The sequence below is a fragment of the Merops nubicus genome, unplaced genomic scaffold, assembly GCF_000691845.1.
Source record: "Merops nubicus isolate BGI_N331 unplaced genomic scaffold, ASM69184v1 scaffold26311, whole genome shotgun sequence".
NCBI classification, from domain to species: Eukaryota; Metazoa; Chordata; class Aves; order Coraciiformes; family Meropidae; genus Merops; species Merops nubicus.
In genome coordinates this window covers 10,382-27,741 of record NW_008586694.1, presented here as the reverse complement: position 1 = coordinate 27,741, position 17,360 = coordinate 10,382, and the positions used below count along the sequence as shown (strand labels likewise).

Sequence of the window (17,360 nt, the reverse complement as noted above, 5' to 3'; positions counted from 1 at the left end):
TTTTGATACTGTTTCTGTGATACTATGCCTCAAAGTTCTGCCTTTATTAGCATAATTAAAGTAATACTTTGCAGTAGAAGTTTTAAAACCCATACATTTTCCAAAATAAACAGCCACAAAGCAAAAAGTCTACTAAAACTAACCTTTCCTTTACATCTACCAGGAGTCCACTTCACCTGCCTCCTCACAGAAACCATCCTATGCTTCCTATGCTTTCTCCTCCATTATAGTCACAGCCACCTTTATGATCCAGTGAAGTCCTAAAATACACATACTCTTAGATCCCTGAGAGTTCAGAGCTGACTGAGAAGCAAACAATGCCAAAATTTTGTTGCACAAAATTTGTGGTCTTGTAAAACATCTCAGCTGGAGATCTTCAGAATGAAAGCAGAGTGTAAGGTCTTAAGTATGAGACAAATGAATGTAATTCTTCACCCACAGAGAGACTCTGGAGCAGCAATCTCTTAACCCATCAAAATGCTGAAAGCTGTATAAGATGAATTGCTCCAGCCTGTGGCTATGTGTGGAAGACAAGATGCGGACATTGGGATTTAGCCCTTTGTGGATACTCATCACATGTCAACATTTCTCAGAGAGACACCATTATAAATAACACTGTTTTCAGAGATACTGAGCCCTAAGAATGCACACCGGCAGCAAACTCAAGTAGCTACTAAACTCAAGAAATTAAATTCTATGAAACTGATTCTGCCAAGCCAAAATTTTAAGTGGTGCCCAGTACAGCCCACTTCTCCTGTAAATCAATAAACTGAGAAGCACACACAAAGTGGGAGCTCTCTATCACATCTAATAAGAGCAACATATCACAGAACTATTTCTGTTTGGGGCAGCTGAACAGAAACAGAAGAGATATTCCTTGTCTCCTCCCTATTGTGCACATGCACTATGTCTCATTAAGCTGAAACATCTCCCCTTTGGGTTTATGTCTACCTGTTAGACTGGAAGACTACCTTATGGCATGAGTTGTTAGCAGTTCATAGAAAATCTGAGCTTTCTAAGCTAGTTGTGAAAAACAGTTTATAATGTTCCAAATTTAACCAACATCAGTACTGTTTTTCTGATGCCACAACTACACAAACTCCACACCTCCCTAAGCAGCTTAAAAAAAAACATTACTAACCACAAACATCAAAATTATTCAGAATACAGGTTTCCTGGTGCTTTCAGGTACTCATGCAAGCACTGTTGGCTACATAAACAGAATACATACACTTAAAAGTACATAACTGTTTATTTTGGTTTTTGCATGTTTCCACAATTATGGAAACATGACTTGGCAGAGGTCCCAGGCTGAGCAGTCAGTCTCAGCTGCACTTCCTGAATGTTATCTGTGGGTGGCACACAGGTGAGACACCTGCAACAGCTGATAAAGTTAAGCCACTATTAAAAATGGTAACAAGACTCTGAGAACAGGCAGGGTAAATTGCAATTTAAAAACCTGAAATTCTATCTGCAAGCCTTGAACATCTAAGCAGACAGAAATGATGGTTTGCATTACTATGTTCTATCAAGCACTGACAACACTTAGTCAAATCCAGCCATGCAGTAACAGTCTCCAGCACATTGACAGCTTAATAATTTGCAGTGCCAATTTTCTAAAATCCTTAACCATGGCCCTGCAAAGGGATTCCCCAATGCCTTTTCTGGATGTCCTACATGCTATTTGCTTATTCAAAACGTGTTCATTTCTCTTTAATGGCATTGCTTTTAGACTTTAACTGATGAATGTAAGCTGTACAAGCTCAAACCATAATCTTTGCAAATAAACATAATTTACAGACTACCTTGCTGACTACATGATTGTGAAATATTATATGAATGTTTTACTTCAGTGTTTCCACTCTACATTTTAGTTTCTACCAACCGTAGTTGTAGCAGCTCCTGGCTGTACTAGGGAAAACGCAGAAAGGAACAGCCTCCTTCTGACCAGCCTTCTTCCTCAAGTTTGACAATGCACAGAAAGACTGTCTAAAAAAAGCCCTTCTCCCACAGAAATCAGAGATATCTTGTTTATTTCATAGGCTCTACACACAAAATCCATTATGAAAAGGGAGTACCTGCCATCTTCTTCAAAATTCCAGTTGTATTCCCAGATATCTAAGAATCCTCATTACTTTTATGCCAGTGAGTTCAGAGAGCATGGAAACCAGCTACGAAGCCTCAGTGCCTTAGGCTGCTGAGCCTTCTCCTTCCCTTTCACCACCTCCCTTCTTCTATATACCCCTCTCCATCACCAGTTTGTAAGTGACTGTTGAGGTAAAGTAAATGGCATGGATTGGTGAGTGACTGAAGGCAAAAGACACTGGTAACAGTGTCTGTCTCTCAGATTTCATCAAAATAAAGATTACTAGCATGTACTATTTATGATAAATTACAAAAAAAAAAAAAAAGAAAGAAAGAAAAGCAAATCACACTTAGCACTGCTGCACATAATCCTTTTTCTTTTGTTGTAGAGCCTTAGGATGACACAATCAGTATTTTCAAGTGCACCGCTTTTCTGAAAAGTGGCTACATAAAAATGCATGTTCACTAAATTTGAAACAATGCCCCAAAGGAACACATTAAAATAGGGGCTGCATTGCAGAACCTGAGTACTTCTTAAATCTGAATGTTTAATTGAAATGTTTTTCCTATTTTGTAGTCCAAAAATATAATTTTAGGATATAATTCAGTGAGAATATCCTATGAAAATAAACCATATGGTAATATTCTGAAAGAGCAATTTGTTCTAAAAAGTAATTTTCTCTGTTTGCTATCAAACTGCTGGTGATAAAGCAGTCAGATGGTATTAAACTGGAATAAGGAAAAAATTGGTGATTGATTTATCACTTCAATAACTCAACTGTAGAAACAATGATTTAACAAAGTAATTTAGAACAGCTGTTAGCACATGCAATTACCTGACAGAAGCAAAGAAAATCACTGGAATGAGATAGAACCTAAAATGAAAAATGGCAATGGCATGAATCTCCCATTAGTGATGAGAGACATGGCAGAACTGGGTCACTCGCTTCAAGTATATTCACCCTTTTGGAACTTTGCACTTCAAAACATAATTTGTACATCTTAGCACGGCAAATATAAAGCAAAATTGGAATACTACGAATTTGCTCCAATGGTGAGCCATATCCACAGAGTTCCTTTGTCTTAAAAAACAAAGTTACAATCTAATTTCTCTCTACTATTGGTTGCCTTCCAGAACCAGCTGTAGAAAAGCTGTATTAGTCAACCACAGCTGGAATCCAGCTGTAATACATGTAAATAATACATGCATTCAAGAATATTAGCCAAAGCTCAGTGCAATTTTAGGTCTGCAAGGAAAGTTGTAGGTGGCTGACAGCAGCCTGCATGCAAAACAAGGCAATAAAGTGAATTCCTAATGAACTTTGCCTATGTATGTACAGTATCTCCAAACTCAAAAAGCAGTAGGACACATGAACCTTTGGAATGAGAGTGTTTCATCTTGTACATACACGTTTATTTCATCAAAGGCATAAAGCACCAAGTCAAAACCCAGAAGTTTCTCTGAAACTTACTTCCAATATGTAACCACCTACCACAAAATACTGTTTTGAAAGGGCTTGTAAGGCAGCCAAGTAAAAATGATCACACCAAAGGACTCTGGCATAAGCCAAATAAAATTCTACACTTCAAGATAATTGTTATATAGGAAAGAACACCTATGGCTTTGATTAATTAGTCTCCTTTTACCAAAGTATTGAAGGAGCTCTCTAATTGCTTTTACACACCCACTAAATATCGATTAAAGATCAAGTAAGCCCCAAAAAAACAAGAATCTCTGGACAGCTTCACAACTCAACTGAAAGGCAGACTTTGGTAAATACTTAATCACTCCCCTGCCTCTTCATATCATAGCAATGAACTCTATTGTCAATTAAGTTACATGCACAAGCATCAATCCAGGGAATTCAACATTCAATACAGACAAAGATAAGCATTATTACCACAGAATTATAATTCTTTCTGTCAAATATTGTATAGAAAATTACCCAGCTGTGCTGCTTACACAGGATTGAGAAACTGTAATTAAATCTATTTTGCTCTAGAAGAGAACATACAGATCAATGCTTCTTGTCCCCACTTCTCTGTCTCCACATTTGTTTACATTTAAAATATTTATTACTAATGATAGCACCAGCAGAAAGAGAATCCAATATACAGACTGTATTGTAAGCAAAAAGGACATTCCATGAATGATCGCTGAGGGTACAAACAGATCAATCAGCTGGTACATAATTGGCGCCACCCCCAACGATCCCACAAAAGACATGATTCGGCCCACAACAGGGGGTACAAACAAAGACCCGAGGTTGCCCACAGTTGGCATGGGAAACAGCCAGACCAGAGAGCTAAACATATACGATAAAGGTGCCCACATGGCGACTCTCACCCGATCAGCCCACTTTCGCAAAGGTCTAAACAGACTGGGGCTCAGCTCCAGGGAGAGTCAGGAGGTCTTCCCTGAACCAGGAAGCTCTGTGGAGTGCACTCCACAGACAGACACTCCTGACTCCCTGCAAGTGGTCCCAGCTTTTAGCCCCAAGCAGACACCTGACCTTTGTCAACTCAATGCAGGACCCCTGGGGCTCGTTTCCCTTATGGCTCTCCCTGCAGGGCCGGCCGCACCCTGGGGGGAAGCTATAAGGCAAACTCACCACCTCCTTATGAAGGGCTGTGGGAACCACCCATATGTCAACCTTAATTCGCGGCTCAGGGTTCAAACCCCAGCATTTCACTCGCACCCCTCTTTACAACACACTCACATTTTACTGGCTCAGTAGATTGTTTTCCTGTGGAAGTAAAAGATTCTTAGCCTCTAAGTCTCTTAATTCCTTTGCACCTTTGAGAGGTTAGTCAATATACAATAAAAGTGGTAAAATAAGCTTGCTGATGTGTAAAAGAGAACACCCTCTGTAATCAGCAGTCCCGAACATATGGATCTAAACACCCACGCTGATCAAGGGCTAACGCCAGCTTCACTTTTGCAATTGTGTGAAGATGATTTCTTTTCTTCTTGATTGACTTCAATTATGGTGCTTTGTTTCTTATACTACTGTAACCTGAAAAGAGATAATGAGCTCTAAAGCTTTTTCACCCATGAAAATATTGTCTATGTACCTCTTCTATCCATGAATTCAAGGACAATTCTTTTAACTCAAATTATAAGTCCAGTTGTTCTAGCTGGATATATACCTGGAAAACAATAGAAACACTTCCTGCTCTAATATTTGGCAGGACTGTCTTTGCCTACAAAGAATACATGGTGAACCATATGGGTCTCAAATGCACATTGAACTGTAACTGGAAAAAGAGTCAATGCTTCATAAAATAAAGTATGAAAGTACAATATAGTACACTATTTTATATCAGTCTAAAAGACTTACTATATTTTTAAGGAAGCAGGGCACAGCTGCTAGCTAGGAGACTCAGAAAGGTGTTGTCTGCTTGGATATAAGTTTGTGCATCTCTCATCAATTCAAGTGTCTACATGAAATTTAATACTGGAGATCAGTTAGTTAGAGACTCTTGAAAGAATAAGGTTCCATAAAATAACTGGACAAGTATGTAATAAACAGATTCCAGTCATAGAAAGAGTCAGCTTTTCAGCCATGAGAGAAGTTCACCATATTCACTCATTGCCTAAACTAGGAATAAAAACATTCATGAGGAAAGTATAAGCAGACTATGTCTGCTATACAACAGTTACTTAGACCTTTTGAATACTTGTAGCTCAACTACTCATACCACAAAGCCCACACTGAACCAGTCTGGTTTTGATGGTATCTATTACTGTAAACACACTCTGAGAATAGAGAATATTTTTAGCTACCTTTTACTAAGCATGAAACAAATCCAGCATTTAAAAAGCTGATAGGAAATTACTTATTTTACACTAAGCTTTATCCAATTTTAAGCAGACTATGAAGTCTTTCAGGTAAGTCAGTAAAATTAAGTATTTTGCATTTGTTCACACAGTGAATCTGAGGAAAGTCTGTTCCCATAACTCTAAAAAAGAACATCTTCCTCTGTTTTGCAAGTGAAAGCATGTTATTCTGTAGTCTCGGTCATCAAAAAAGAGTAACAATAAATTAGAATTCCAAGGAGAGGAAAGTAAGGATTCACACAGAAGATTCTAAGAACCCTAAGTTACATAAATCTCCAGTAATGATGCCTAGCTTACAAACTAATGAATGGAATCAGTAATCTGAAAAAGACATTTACTATTTATACTGTACTTTAATTTTAGCAGCTCCATAACAAATATTTATGCTGAAAATAAAGGGGGGGAGCATCTGCTTGCCTGTTCCTTCCAAGTCAACACTTTCAACAGCAAAGTTCACTCTTAGACTGAATTCAGATGGTGTAAAACTAGGCTTGGTGTTAGCCAGTTTATATGCTGAACTTCCACACAAGCAATATCTGAAAATGATGTAAATCAAGACAAATATTTCAAAGAAATATGTTTGCAAGGCTAATGTGTATACCTCACTGGTCACTCCTGTCAACGGACCATTAGGTCAAGTTTCATGAATCTGAATGCTAATGGATTCAAGCAATATCTGGTTTAAGGAGATTTTGTGTTTATAACAAAAGATACATAACTGTTTTACAAATGGAGAAGGGGATACTGTTATGCAAGAAATTTATCTAAGAACATTCTTTTTAATATTTAAAATTTTTTGAAAAATTAATTTTTATGGACTGAAATACTAGAAATCATTTGTCTGCTGCTACCTAAAACTTATACAGACTTACTTTTGTCTTATGAACTTAATTGAAGATGAAAAGATAGCAATATTCTTACAGTGAAAAGATAACTACTCTACTTACAGTAAAATTCCTAAAAGAAAAATATGAGCTGAAGCATGAAGCTATGGCAAAATATTTTATCGATATATATAGATGGCTTGACTTCAGTGGGATGCTACAGAACATGGCATTTTAAAATCTTAAAACATCAAACATATGAAATCTCTTGGGTAAACCATAAAACACTCATTACCTAAATATCTGCAAAACAGTCATTTGAGATAATTGTTTGCCAGAACCATTAGATCTTGTGCAAATAACACTTTGTAACTTTACCCTGTTTTGTGCTTGGAAGCAACTGCATGTTTTTTCATTTTGTGAGAAAGTCTTCACTTGAGCTCATTTTGCTCTTACCTTGTGTCCAAACAAGAAAGGACTGATTTTAATGCATAAAATAGAAGTTTCTGAGCAAAGATGCCAGGTTTTGTAGACTACTAAGGGAACTGTGAAACAGAACAGGAGCACAAACCTGTTATGAGCATCCTTCAATTAAGTAAAGAGCTGAAGCTCCACCAGAAAAGTTCTTAGAGGCTCACAAATTGGTGAAGATTTAAAAGCAGAGGATCACATAAAACAGCCAGTCAATTTAGCCAAGGTGTTATCAGCAATGTATTACTTTGGCCCTCAGTTTTCTGGTGTTCCTGTGCAAGATGGCTTCTCTTCAGGTAAAACCAGAAAAAAATGCAGGAGGGTAATCATTTTTATACATACACACACACACATATATGTAAACAAACACACACAGACCTGGTTATAAAGTCATACCCTCTGATTATGTTGCTGATAATACTTCAGGCATCATCCTAAATCTTTTCCAAGGGGAGACCAGTACAAATGAGATGCCTTTTATTAACAATGTTCTCTCTGAATGAGGATAAAATGCTGACAAAGTAGTTTGAACTGAATGCGTTGGTTTGTTAAGACAAAATTTTAAGTAGCTGAGATTTTTCTTGTATCGTTAATTAAAGTACAAAGACTGAATTTTCCTGACAGCTTTCATCTGTGAAAATTATTCCTTTTTTTAAACTCAGAATACCCTGAACTTAAAGACGTGCATGCAACCAAGCTTACCTTCTTGCAATTGTGTTTTGAGAGGATGAGGTATCTAGAAGACTGGATTATTCAGTAATGTATTATCACTGTGTGATATTTGCATGCAAGAGGAGAATGTTATGCTGTGTTGCTTTAGTAATAATACAGTAGGGTATTTTCAATTACTTTAACAGCTTATACAGCCCAGAATACCTCAGTCATGTATGCTAATTTATGAATTTGGTATTTAAATTATTACTTCCTACTTCACTTAAAGTGCTTCTGTAGAATGGTTTTGTGACTATACAGGCTAGGGGAAAATCTGGCATGTTGGCTGTAGTACTTCACCCAGCAGGTGAAGACTTGGAATTTCAGTAATCCCAAAGGTGGATCTGTGTGGCAGAAGAAAGTGAGGATCTCAGTGTCAGACTGTTTTCACTAAAAGGCCAGTATAGATGCTGTGGAGTTTTGGATCAGATCAGTCCATGGAACAGATTAATTCTGTGATGACATGACCATTAAATTCAAACCAACAAACTCAGTGGTAGGAAATAGCCAGATACAGAAATGCCCCTTCTGGTGGCAGCTCTGTGGAAAAGCAGATTAAGTTGATGCTAGTGTAACTGCACCATAAGTCAACCACATTTGTGGTCACCTTCTCATTTCTGTACATCTGATTCTTAGTAAACCTCTATTTTTACTAATTTTTTAAGTAGGTAGGATTTCCTTTTGCTTTCATTTGGCTTGAATTAAGTCCAGTAACTTCCTAACACAGGATAGAGTTCTAGAAGCGCAATTATTGTTAAAATCAAGATACTGACATTACAGAATGTTAAGGGTTGGAAGGGACCTCAAATGACCATCTAGTCCAACACCCCTGCTACAGGACCACCTAGAGCAGGTCACATAGGAACAGAGATGGTGACATTCTTCAGCAGCACAGAATGTTGACTCTGACTATCCAGAGGAAAGCAAGGAACCTTATTTCCAGGGGCAGTTTAGGAGCTATCAACGCAGCAAATTGTGTAGAAAGTGCATCTTCTGGTAAAAAACAGTAACCAGGAAATCTCTCCATTGTAAAACAGGGGAGATGGACCAGACTTGGGTGCCTGCAGATCTTAATGGTAGTTTGTCGCATCATGTAAATACGCTATTTTTACTGGAGATGTGCAGACAGCACAATAAGTATAGTATCTTAAAAATAAAAAAAAACACCAGATTGCTATCCTTGAAATGGATTGAGTCCTCAAATCTTACAACAGTGAAACTGGAGAGTATGTTTGTTCATTTTACTGTAACGTATAATTTAATGTTAAAATTTCACTAATCAAATCATCACATGAATCACCACTGCTCTCACAGATCACATATTCGATCAGCTTTTGCAATCAATACTTGTATCTGCTGGAGTCTCCAGCATTTGACACTTTTAAGGTTCAGCTGGTAAAGATGCTGGGCCCTCTTGTCTACACCACACTTTTCCCAAGAAAAGGAAAGGCTGGACTACATGATCCTTGATGTCCATTCCAACGTGGTATTCTGAGATTCTATCTACCTCTTTATGATTATAGATATTGCAGTGGTAATTCTTGTGTCCTCATTAAAGTGTTTGGGCAGAACACTTCCTAGAAAACTTCAGAAGCGTTCTAGGAAGGAAGGAACAGAGACTGATTTACAGAGGAGCATGAAGTGATTATTCAAAGCAGAGATGATAAAAAGAACAACAACACAAAAAAAATTAGAAAATTTTCAGAGCTACTATAAAAAAAGTCATTCTCATGCAAGGCATGATCCCACCACAATCTACATAGCCACTGTTATTTTTTCTTGTCCTGTTTGACCAACTGGGAACAAGATCAGAGAGGCGATACATGTGCAATTGTTCTGTTCACAGTGCAGTTCCCATAGCTGCTACCACTGAAAAAAGCACAGATGACTTAATAGCAACGCGAGTTTTTTACCATACCCTCAATAAAGAGGGAGCGTGAAACCTGCATAATGTTATACATAAAGACATATATAATCTTAACACTGGTACTCTACGCTTTCTCTGACTCCCCTAGAAATTAGTACAATTGAGCTTTTGGTATTAAAGTATTTGTTCTCTTAAAATTGTAAATTAGTTAATAGCTGTTAACTGCAATCAAAGGTGGTGAGTCTTATCACTGACAGTTGTTTATCCAATGACCTGTAATCTTTTTTCTTATGGGCTTAGTAGGATGCCGTTTTTACATTTCCAGCCAGAATACAGAGATCTCAAAGGCAAATAGAAAGCAAATGTAGCATTAAAAGTGAAAAATAGTTAAGAAACTTTCTGAAAACATTTCCTAACTACCTTCTCCTCAATAAAAACATTTTAACATAATTAAAGCTGCACTCGGGCTATAATCATAGGAACTCCTGTGTTCAAATCAGTCCTCTGCTAACGCCAGCAGATATGCCACCAATTCCTTTTATAAATGACCGAGTTATACTTTAAGAGAAATTCTATTTTGTGCTTCTATTCTGTCTCCTGTATTGGTTAGAAATCTTATCCTGATTTCCAGCATATATCAGTCCTACTCAGTTCTTATGTTGACAATGTCCCCAAAAACAAACAGCTCTTTTCTGTCATTAAATTTTACTCTACCAACATATTTACAGGAAGCAACAACATGGTCCCTAAATCTTTATTTTTATAGGATCAGCAAGTCAACTTTTTCTGTAGGACAGGTTCATGGTTTTGCATCTGTCATACACTGAAGAATGTCTCAGAAGTTACTTTCCTGCATTACCTTCTAGTGACAACTTTCACTGAAATTGCACCATCAAATACAGTCCTGAATTTAGCATTCTGAGTATCAGTTAATTATTAGGTTTTGACCAGCAATGCCAAGTTATCCTTTTTTCCCATTTATTAAATTTCTTCCATGCAGTAGATTTTTGCTCCCATCGTCTCCTTTACGATCATCATTAAAACCTGAGACAGAGCTCCTACTTAATTTTGGGGCCATATAGAATTGTTCTGATTTCTGCCTGATTCTTACTACTTAATAGTAGATTTTTTTTTCCTTTTTCTTAAAAAAGCTGAAGAGCATTTAGATATTTATTTCTATAAATTTTGCAGGATTTGTACCTGTTCTGAACTTTAAAATATAGCTTCAAATGTCAATATAACTTAGCATTTTCAGTCCTCATACTAACATGTAAGTCCCTAGGAGCCCTATCACACTGAACTTCACTACTTTACTCCAGTATATTCTACTAACTTTATTAAAATACATACTTGGAAATTGAGAGCCGCAGATGCAGACTTAGTTTTGTTGATCATTAAATGAAACCTAAAATCAATCAGTATCTGTCTCTCAAGCTAGGGTTGTTTTCTCTGATCTGTTCTCTCACGGATTCCTTACTGTTTTCCAAAATAATGTAACCCCTTGTCTTGCTAGCTTGGTGACAAACTGAAGCAATGATGTGGGCAATTACATTGGGATATACCTTGCTCATACATGTGTTGTAACACAAAATACTACAGCATTTGAACTCCTTATAATATCGCAGAGCAGAGTATAAGCATGTTTCTACCATTTTTGCAAAAGAACATTTACTGTTCCTCCCAAAGTAACTTCCATCTGAAATACTAACACTTTCTGTGAGCAGTAAAGCATGAAGTACTTCACCAACCTGGTAACACTTTGCGTTTCTTTGTAGCCTACCGTAACACTGCTAAACAATGCCAGCCTCCACCTTTGATTCTAGCTTTTTTGAACAGCAACATGAAAGACACTTGTCTGTATACCTTCCAGCATCAGTCATAACCAATTGTAATTTCTGTTTCTTAAATAATCTCTAACAAAAGAGTAACCTACACAAATACAGATACTGAGTGTGTAACATAAAACCATTTTCATGCATAGAAGCACTAAATTCTGTTGGATAAAGGCCTTTTTTTTTTGCATGTAAGAGTGTATGAACACAGAGAACACCAGCTACTCCTCCTTTCATCACACACTTCTGTATTGCTAAGTACTCACTATGTAAAAAAGAAATAAACTATTAATTCTTCTCACAACACACCTTCAGGGTCAGCCTCACAACATTACACTCCTGCAGAGGGTTCAGTTTCAGCGTTTCTCCCAAGTTACTGCAGCCTGATGTTTGATGTTGCATTTCACAGCAAACACAGACACCATCGCTGTCAAATTTAATCTGTGGAGGGGAAAAAAAAGGTCAGAGAAAGTAAAAATCAACAGAAATACACTTCCCTAAAATTATATTTACACTTACTGTGACAGTAATGACTATTAAATGCAAAATGAAAAACTCTATGCACAATTCTTTGAAGCAGAATCTCTTCCGTTAGCTAATCTAAGCCATAAAACCAGGTAAAATACAGAAAGAGGATACAATACCAAATAACAGTGTTGCCTTTTATACCTCTTTTTGAAGAAAAATTGCTTTCCAGGAGCAGATGAAACCAGAGTAACTCAACTGAATAAACATTAAATCATACCCAATGGAGAAAGATAAAAAATAACAGAAAAAAGTCAGAAAATACATGAAGCAGCCATGATCACAAATGTAAGAGACTTACAATACTTGGAAAAATAATTACAAAAGAAACCATCTCATGTAATTACGAGAACACGCAATATGAACAAAAAGCTGAGGAAGCAAGAGGTACTGTCCTCTTATATGTGTCTATACTTTGGAAAAGGTTTGCTCTCTATTTTCCTATGTTCAGCTTGTACTTAATACAATAAGCACTCAATGTTTTTATATTTTAAAATGTATTGTGCATTCTGTTCTTCAAAGACTTGCATTAAAGCATGGCTCGCTAAAAATACAGAATCCTGATTGTTCTCAAAATGCAAATTAAAGTTAAGATATTTATGAGTGATTCTAAAATAATCCCATTTAACTCAATGAAAATATTAATTGTATTGGTTCTGTCTTCCTCAGTAAAAAAACACAAACAAACAAACAAAAAAATCAAACAAAAAAACTCAAAACAAAAACGACAGCAAGGTTTGTTTTTCTGCTTCCTTCCAACAAAGACTTTTTCACTCTGTACTTTTTTTTTGTTTAGTCTGTTAATATGAACTGTCACTGCTTTAATTTTTTTCAGTTGGAATTTCTACTTTCTCCATTCCCATTTTTGCAGGCTTTTTAAAGGGCTAACAATGGGATACAACACTTCTAGGTCTTCCAGGTTACTAGTTGCAATTCAATCTGGATTATTATTGAGAAAAGTAATTAGCACCACATGGGAGTTCCTTGAGCTATGACTTAAAAAATACAAGATCCCAGGTTTCTATACTCCAATAGTCCATAGTAAAAACTACACTCATGAGAAACTTCCATGGCTTTCCCTGCAAAGAATAAAAGATTCAATGCACCATTCAGGCATACTCAATCACTCACGTAGTCCTCCAAGTAAAGATGGAAGCACAGTGGCTGCAAGGGGGGTGGGGGGATGGGAAGATATCAGAATCACCACATTACCTCTCTTACATTTAAAAAAAAAAAAAAAAATTTCCAGACAAATTCACAAAAATTTTCCCAATGTAAATATGCATTTGCTATTTTTACTCCACATTCTCCCTAGGTTGTTGCCAATTTTCTGAACAAAGATAGATAGCAGCATTCTTTGTCGAATTCCCTTGCACAGCCTTATACATAAAGTCATTTCAACAGAATATTTTATTACTGCTTAAAACCTTGAAGAATATTTAAATTGTTCACATAACCCTAATGGCTACACATTTAAATATATGGAGTTTTTTTGCATCACTCCTGTCAAGCTTATCTAATACTCTCTGCTTACCTGCTGGTGACCAGAACAGCAGTTGGAAGAGCAGCAATAAGAGACCATATATAAAAGAAAATAATAATAAACTTTACCGGATGAGATTCAGATGAATGAATGCTTGCCCCATACAGGGATGAAGGCATGCTCACGGCAGGATGCCATTTCAGCTGGCTTCAATTCCTGAGACTCTAGACTGCCCTCTAGCCACTAAAATTTGTAAAAGGTTTTTAAAAAAATCTGGGTACATAAATCGCACCATTTCGCATACACTCAGAAGCAGAACTGGAACTGTCTATGGTAACTAACAGAGACTGCTCATATCCCTAAGCCATAGACGCTGTAAAATAAATAAATAAATAAATACAGTTTTAGTACCTCTATAATACTTATTTCTAATAGCATACAATTGAATTCACAAACCTGTTTTAACAACTTCAGACAATGCTTATTTTTTTAAATTCCTGTAATCTTTTAGTACTCTCTTTTAAAAAGAGAAAGATTTGAGCAAAACTCAACTATCTGGTTTATGATCGGATAACCTCCCTCAGCTCAATGGAAAATCAATGGAAAACACAAAGCACTAAATGCCACCGAGGAGGTCTTGCTCCTGAACCTCTCTGGCAATTGTGTCAACTGTTAGACAAATGCTATAGGGAAAGTTTAAAACTTAAACTTTAAACTGAGTGTTGTGTCAAAGTCGGTGACCGGAATGCTTCGGCACACTTGCTCTACTTTTCATAATGTTTTTATAATGAGCTTTGTCTGAAGTCTGTTTTCCTACTGACTCCAAGATCATTTATTCTCTGATTCATATCGTCCCTGTTCAATGAAAGTCACTGACCCATGATGGGATGTATTTGACATTTCTAATATGAAATACAGATCCCAAGTCTACTTTTTTCTCATGTAACAAACAGGTGTCACAGAAATAAGGCCGAAAAGAAAAATACTTTTTTGGTCAAGACTCCCCATCTGTAAGAGACTCTTGACTCACTCCAAAAGATGTTCCCTAACTTTGTACTGCCTAATAACTCTCCCTTTCATTCAATTGTTAAAATTAGTTAAAAGACAATTGTTTACATGAAAGGTCCAGCAGAACACAGGGACATCTTAATAATCATAGCATATTCGAAAGCACCTAAGATTTACAACCAGAATGCAAAACAGAACTGTTTTAATCTTAGGCATATATTTTGGGAGAGCTTTTAACAATTTGTCTTATTATGCACCTCTTCCTTCAAATTGTCTGTGAAGTGACATCTTCGCTAACTTGTGTTTTTTTCAATTGGGAGTAGTAGAAAAGACTATGTCATTGCATTCATGCTTTCAACGACAGAGCAACTGAAAGCAGTTTTGAGCCCTTGTGCACCAGAACACTCATCCCTACCCTGCTGCTGTGTTACACTTGTGCAGACAGGATCAAGATTCATACACAAACTAGCTTTTCTTTTTATTTTGTGTGTGGGAGTGGTTCATTTTTAGTCCAGATCAGACCTCAAATGTCATTCACTGTGTGGCTTCATAAATACAGACAGTGCAGAGCTACATCAGTACAGGGAGAACAAGTTGGGATTACTCCTTCCAGCTTGCAGGGCTGGTGTTTGCCAGCCTCAGCCACAAACTGTTAAAAGCTCTCCCAAAATATATGCCTAAGATTAAAACAGAGTTCTGTTTTGCAGTCTGGTTGTAAATCTTAGGTGCTTTTGAATATGCTATGATTATTAAGATGTCCCTGTGTTCTGCTGGACCTTACATCACAGCAGTGCCTCCAAAACTGTGTTCCTTCTCTCCCTGCTGTGTTTAAATCTCTTTGGTTGGCAGAGCTCAAGAATAAAGCATCATTCACTTCATCTGCTGCACACATTCCCCACCATCCTGTATATATTTGCATTTCACTTTGTGATTCTTACTCGTGCTAGTGAGCATAGTCAGTAATTACAGCATAGTTTGTGTACTTTCATATTTATGACAACTGCCCAGTATACCCTCATCCAAACCACAGTTAAGATTTCAAACATCAGCCAGAGCTGCCTACATGCATAAATTGACTTTTAAGCTTATTTTTCCTGCCAAAAAGCAGTAGTTACCTCAGAAATTATTTTTTTAAAAAAATAAAAACCTGACTTTTACATAGTAGAGGATCAAATAAAAATAAAGGATCCTCCAACAACAAGGAAGACCGAGAACTTCAGACTTATTAAAAACACATACATACACACATAAAAGCCGTCTAGGTAAAAATAAAAGTAATAAAAAAGGTGACGATCACTTTTTTCCTCTGTATCAATTCAACAAATTCTGTCTAGGTATTAAGGGGTCTTAACAAAGAAGAAATTACTGCTGAGTGCACACATATTCTCACCAAAAAGTGTAAGGGATGAAGTAACAGTGTTTGCATTCTATCCTTTCCCTATTACAAATGTAAGGCTACTAGTGAAGGCAGCAATAGATTTTATTCTTTCTCCTAAATCAGCCTTCAGCATTTTTTATAGGGAATGTAAAACCAGCAGGACACAATTTCAAAATAAAATATAAAAGTTCAGTAGCTGAAAACATGGCAGTGAAGTGCAATAAAGCCTCACTGGTATGTTTACGGGAAGGAGCTTTAATCAATTATAGCACGTTAAGCAAAGAGAAAGAGCAGGAGGATCCAGTAAGGAATGAAGTTGAGAACAAAAAAGAACATACATTTTCCTGGAATTTTAAAAATAGTTTTTCGATATGCACAGAACTGAACATAGCTACAGCACAAAATGGAACACACAGAAACCTTCATTCAGGCACTGGGCTACGCAATTTATCTCTATGTGAATTTGTACTTGCTTTGCCTTTCCTTGCTTTGTCTATTCCAGCTAAACATAATTCAGGGAAAAAGGAATCTTCCTTTATATATTACTATAACCACAGGCCAACTTCAGCTGCACATTTCAAAAACCAATTATAAGCAATCTTTCTATACAGAGATAGATGCTATCACTACTTCTCTGAATAATAAGTAGCTGTAAATTTGATTAAAACTAGAACATTTATTTTTAAATGAATAAGCCAATTACAGATATATCCAATAAAGACAAATTATGACTAAGAAATAAACATCACTAACAAAATTCTGTCTTGTATAGTAACAGAACATTAAATACACAAATTGCTCTACCCAAATATGTTAAGCACAATTTTTAGAGATTAATTATTTTATTAAAAAAAAAAATCAATCATAAAGGCAGAAATGTTGTTTCTCATACACATATTAATGAACAGCTTGGGTGTGTAACTGCTCTGTACACATCCTACTCTCACCACCTTAAAGCAGTATCTTGAGGTTTTGGCTGCAGGATCTACAGCTAATCATGGGAAAAAAATTCCAATTAAACTATCATAAAAAGCCATTAAATATATTGGTATTTTTTTTTTCATCAGTGTTTTATGTGGGCAAGCTGCAGGATAAAGATCATGAGCACTAAATTCAAAAATTACACATTCAAAATGCTGACACATGGTGAGCACATTTTTCATATTTACGTGAAAATATATATAATGGAATCTACAATACATCTCCAGTGCTTAAAGAAAAATAAGACCCTTGTGTCTCATTCTTTTTTTTTTTTAAACTGAACTCTACATGTGAAATGCTTCTGAAATTAAACTCCACAATAGATTCTATTATCACTTTTAAAGTCATACATTC

At 36.4% G+C, this 17,360-nt stretch overlaps 1 protein-coding gene across 1 annotated transcript in view; it reads right to left on the bottom strand.

Moving 5' to 3' along the window:
- LOC103781033 (protein FAM189A1-like) overlaps positions 1 to 17,360 on the bottom strand; it is a 50,569-nt gene that overhangs the window by 30,430 nt on the left and 2,779 nt on the right. Inside the window, exon 2 of the mRNA XM_008948737.1 lies at positions 11,941 to 12,072. Within this exon, the coding sequence (XP_008946985.1) occupies positions 11,941 to 12,072 (132 nt within the window). The remainder of the gene's footprint in view (positions 1 to 11,940; positions 12,073 to 17,360) is intronic.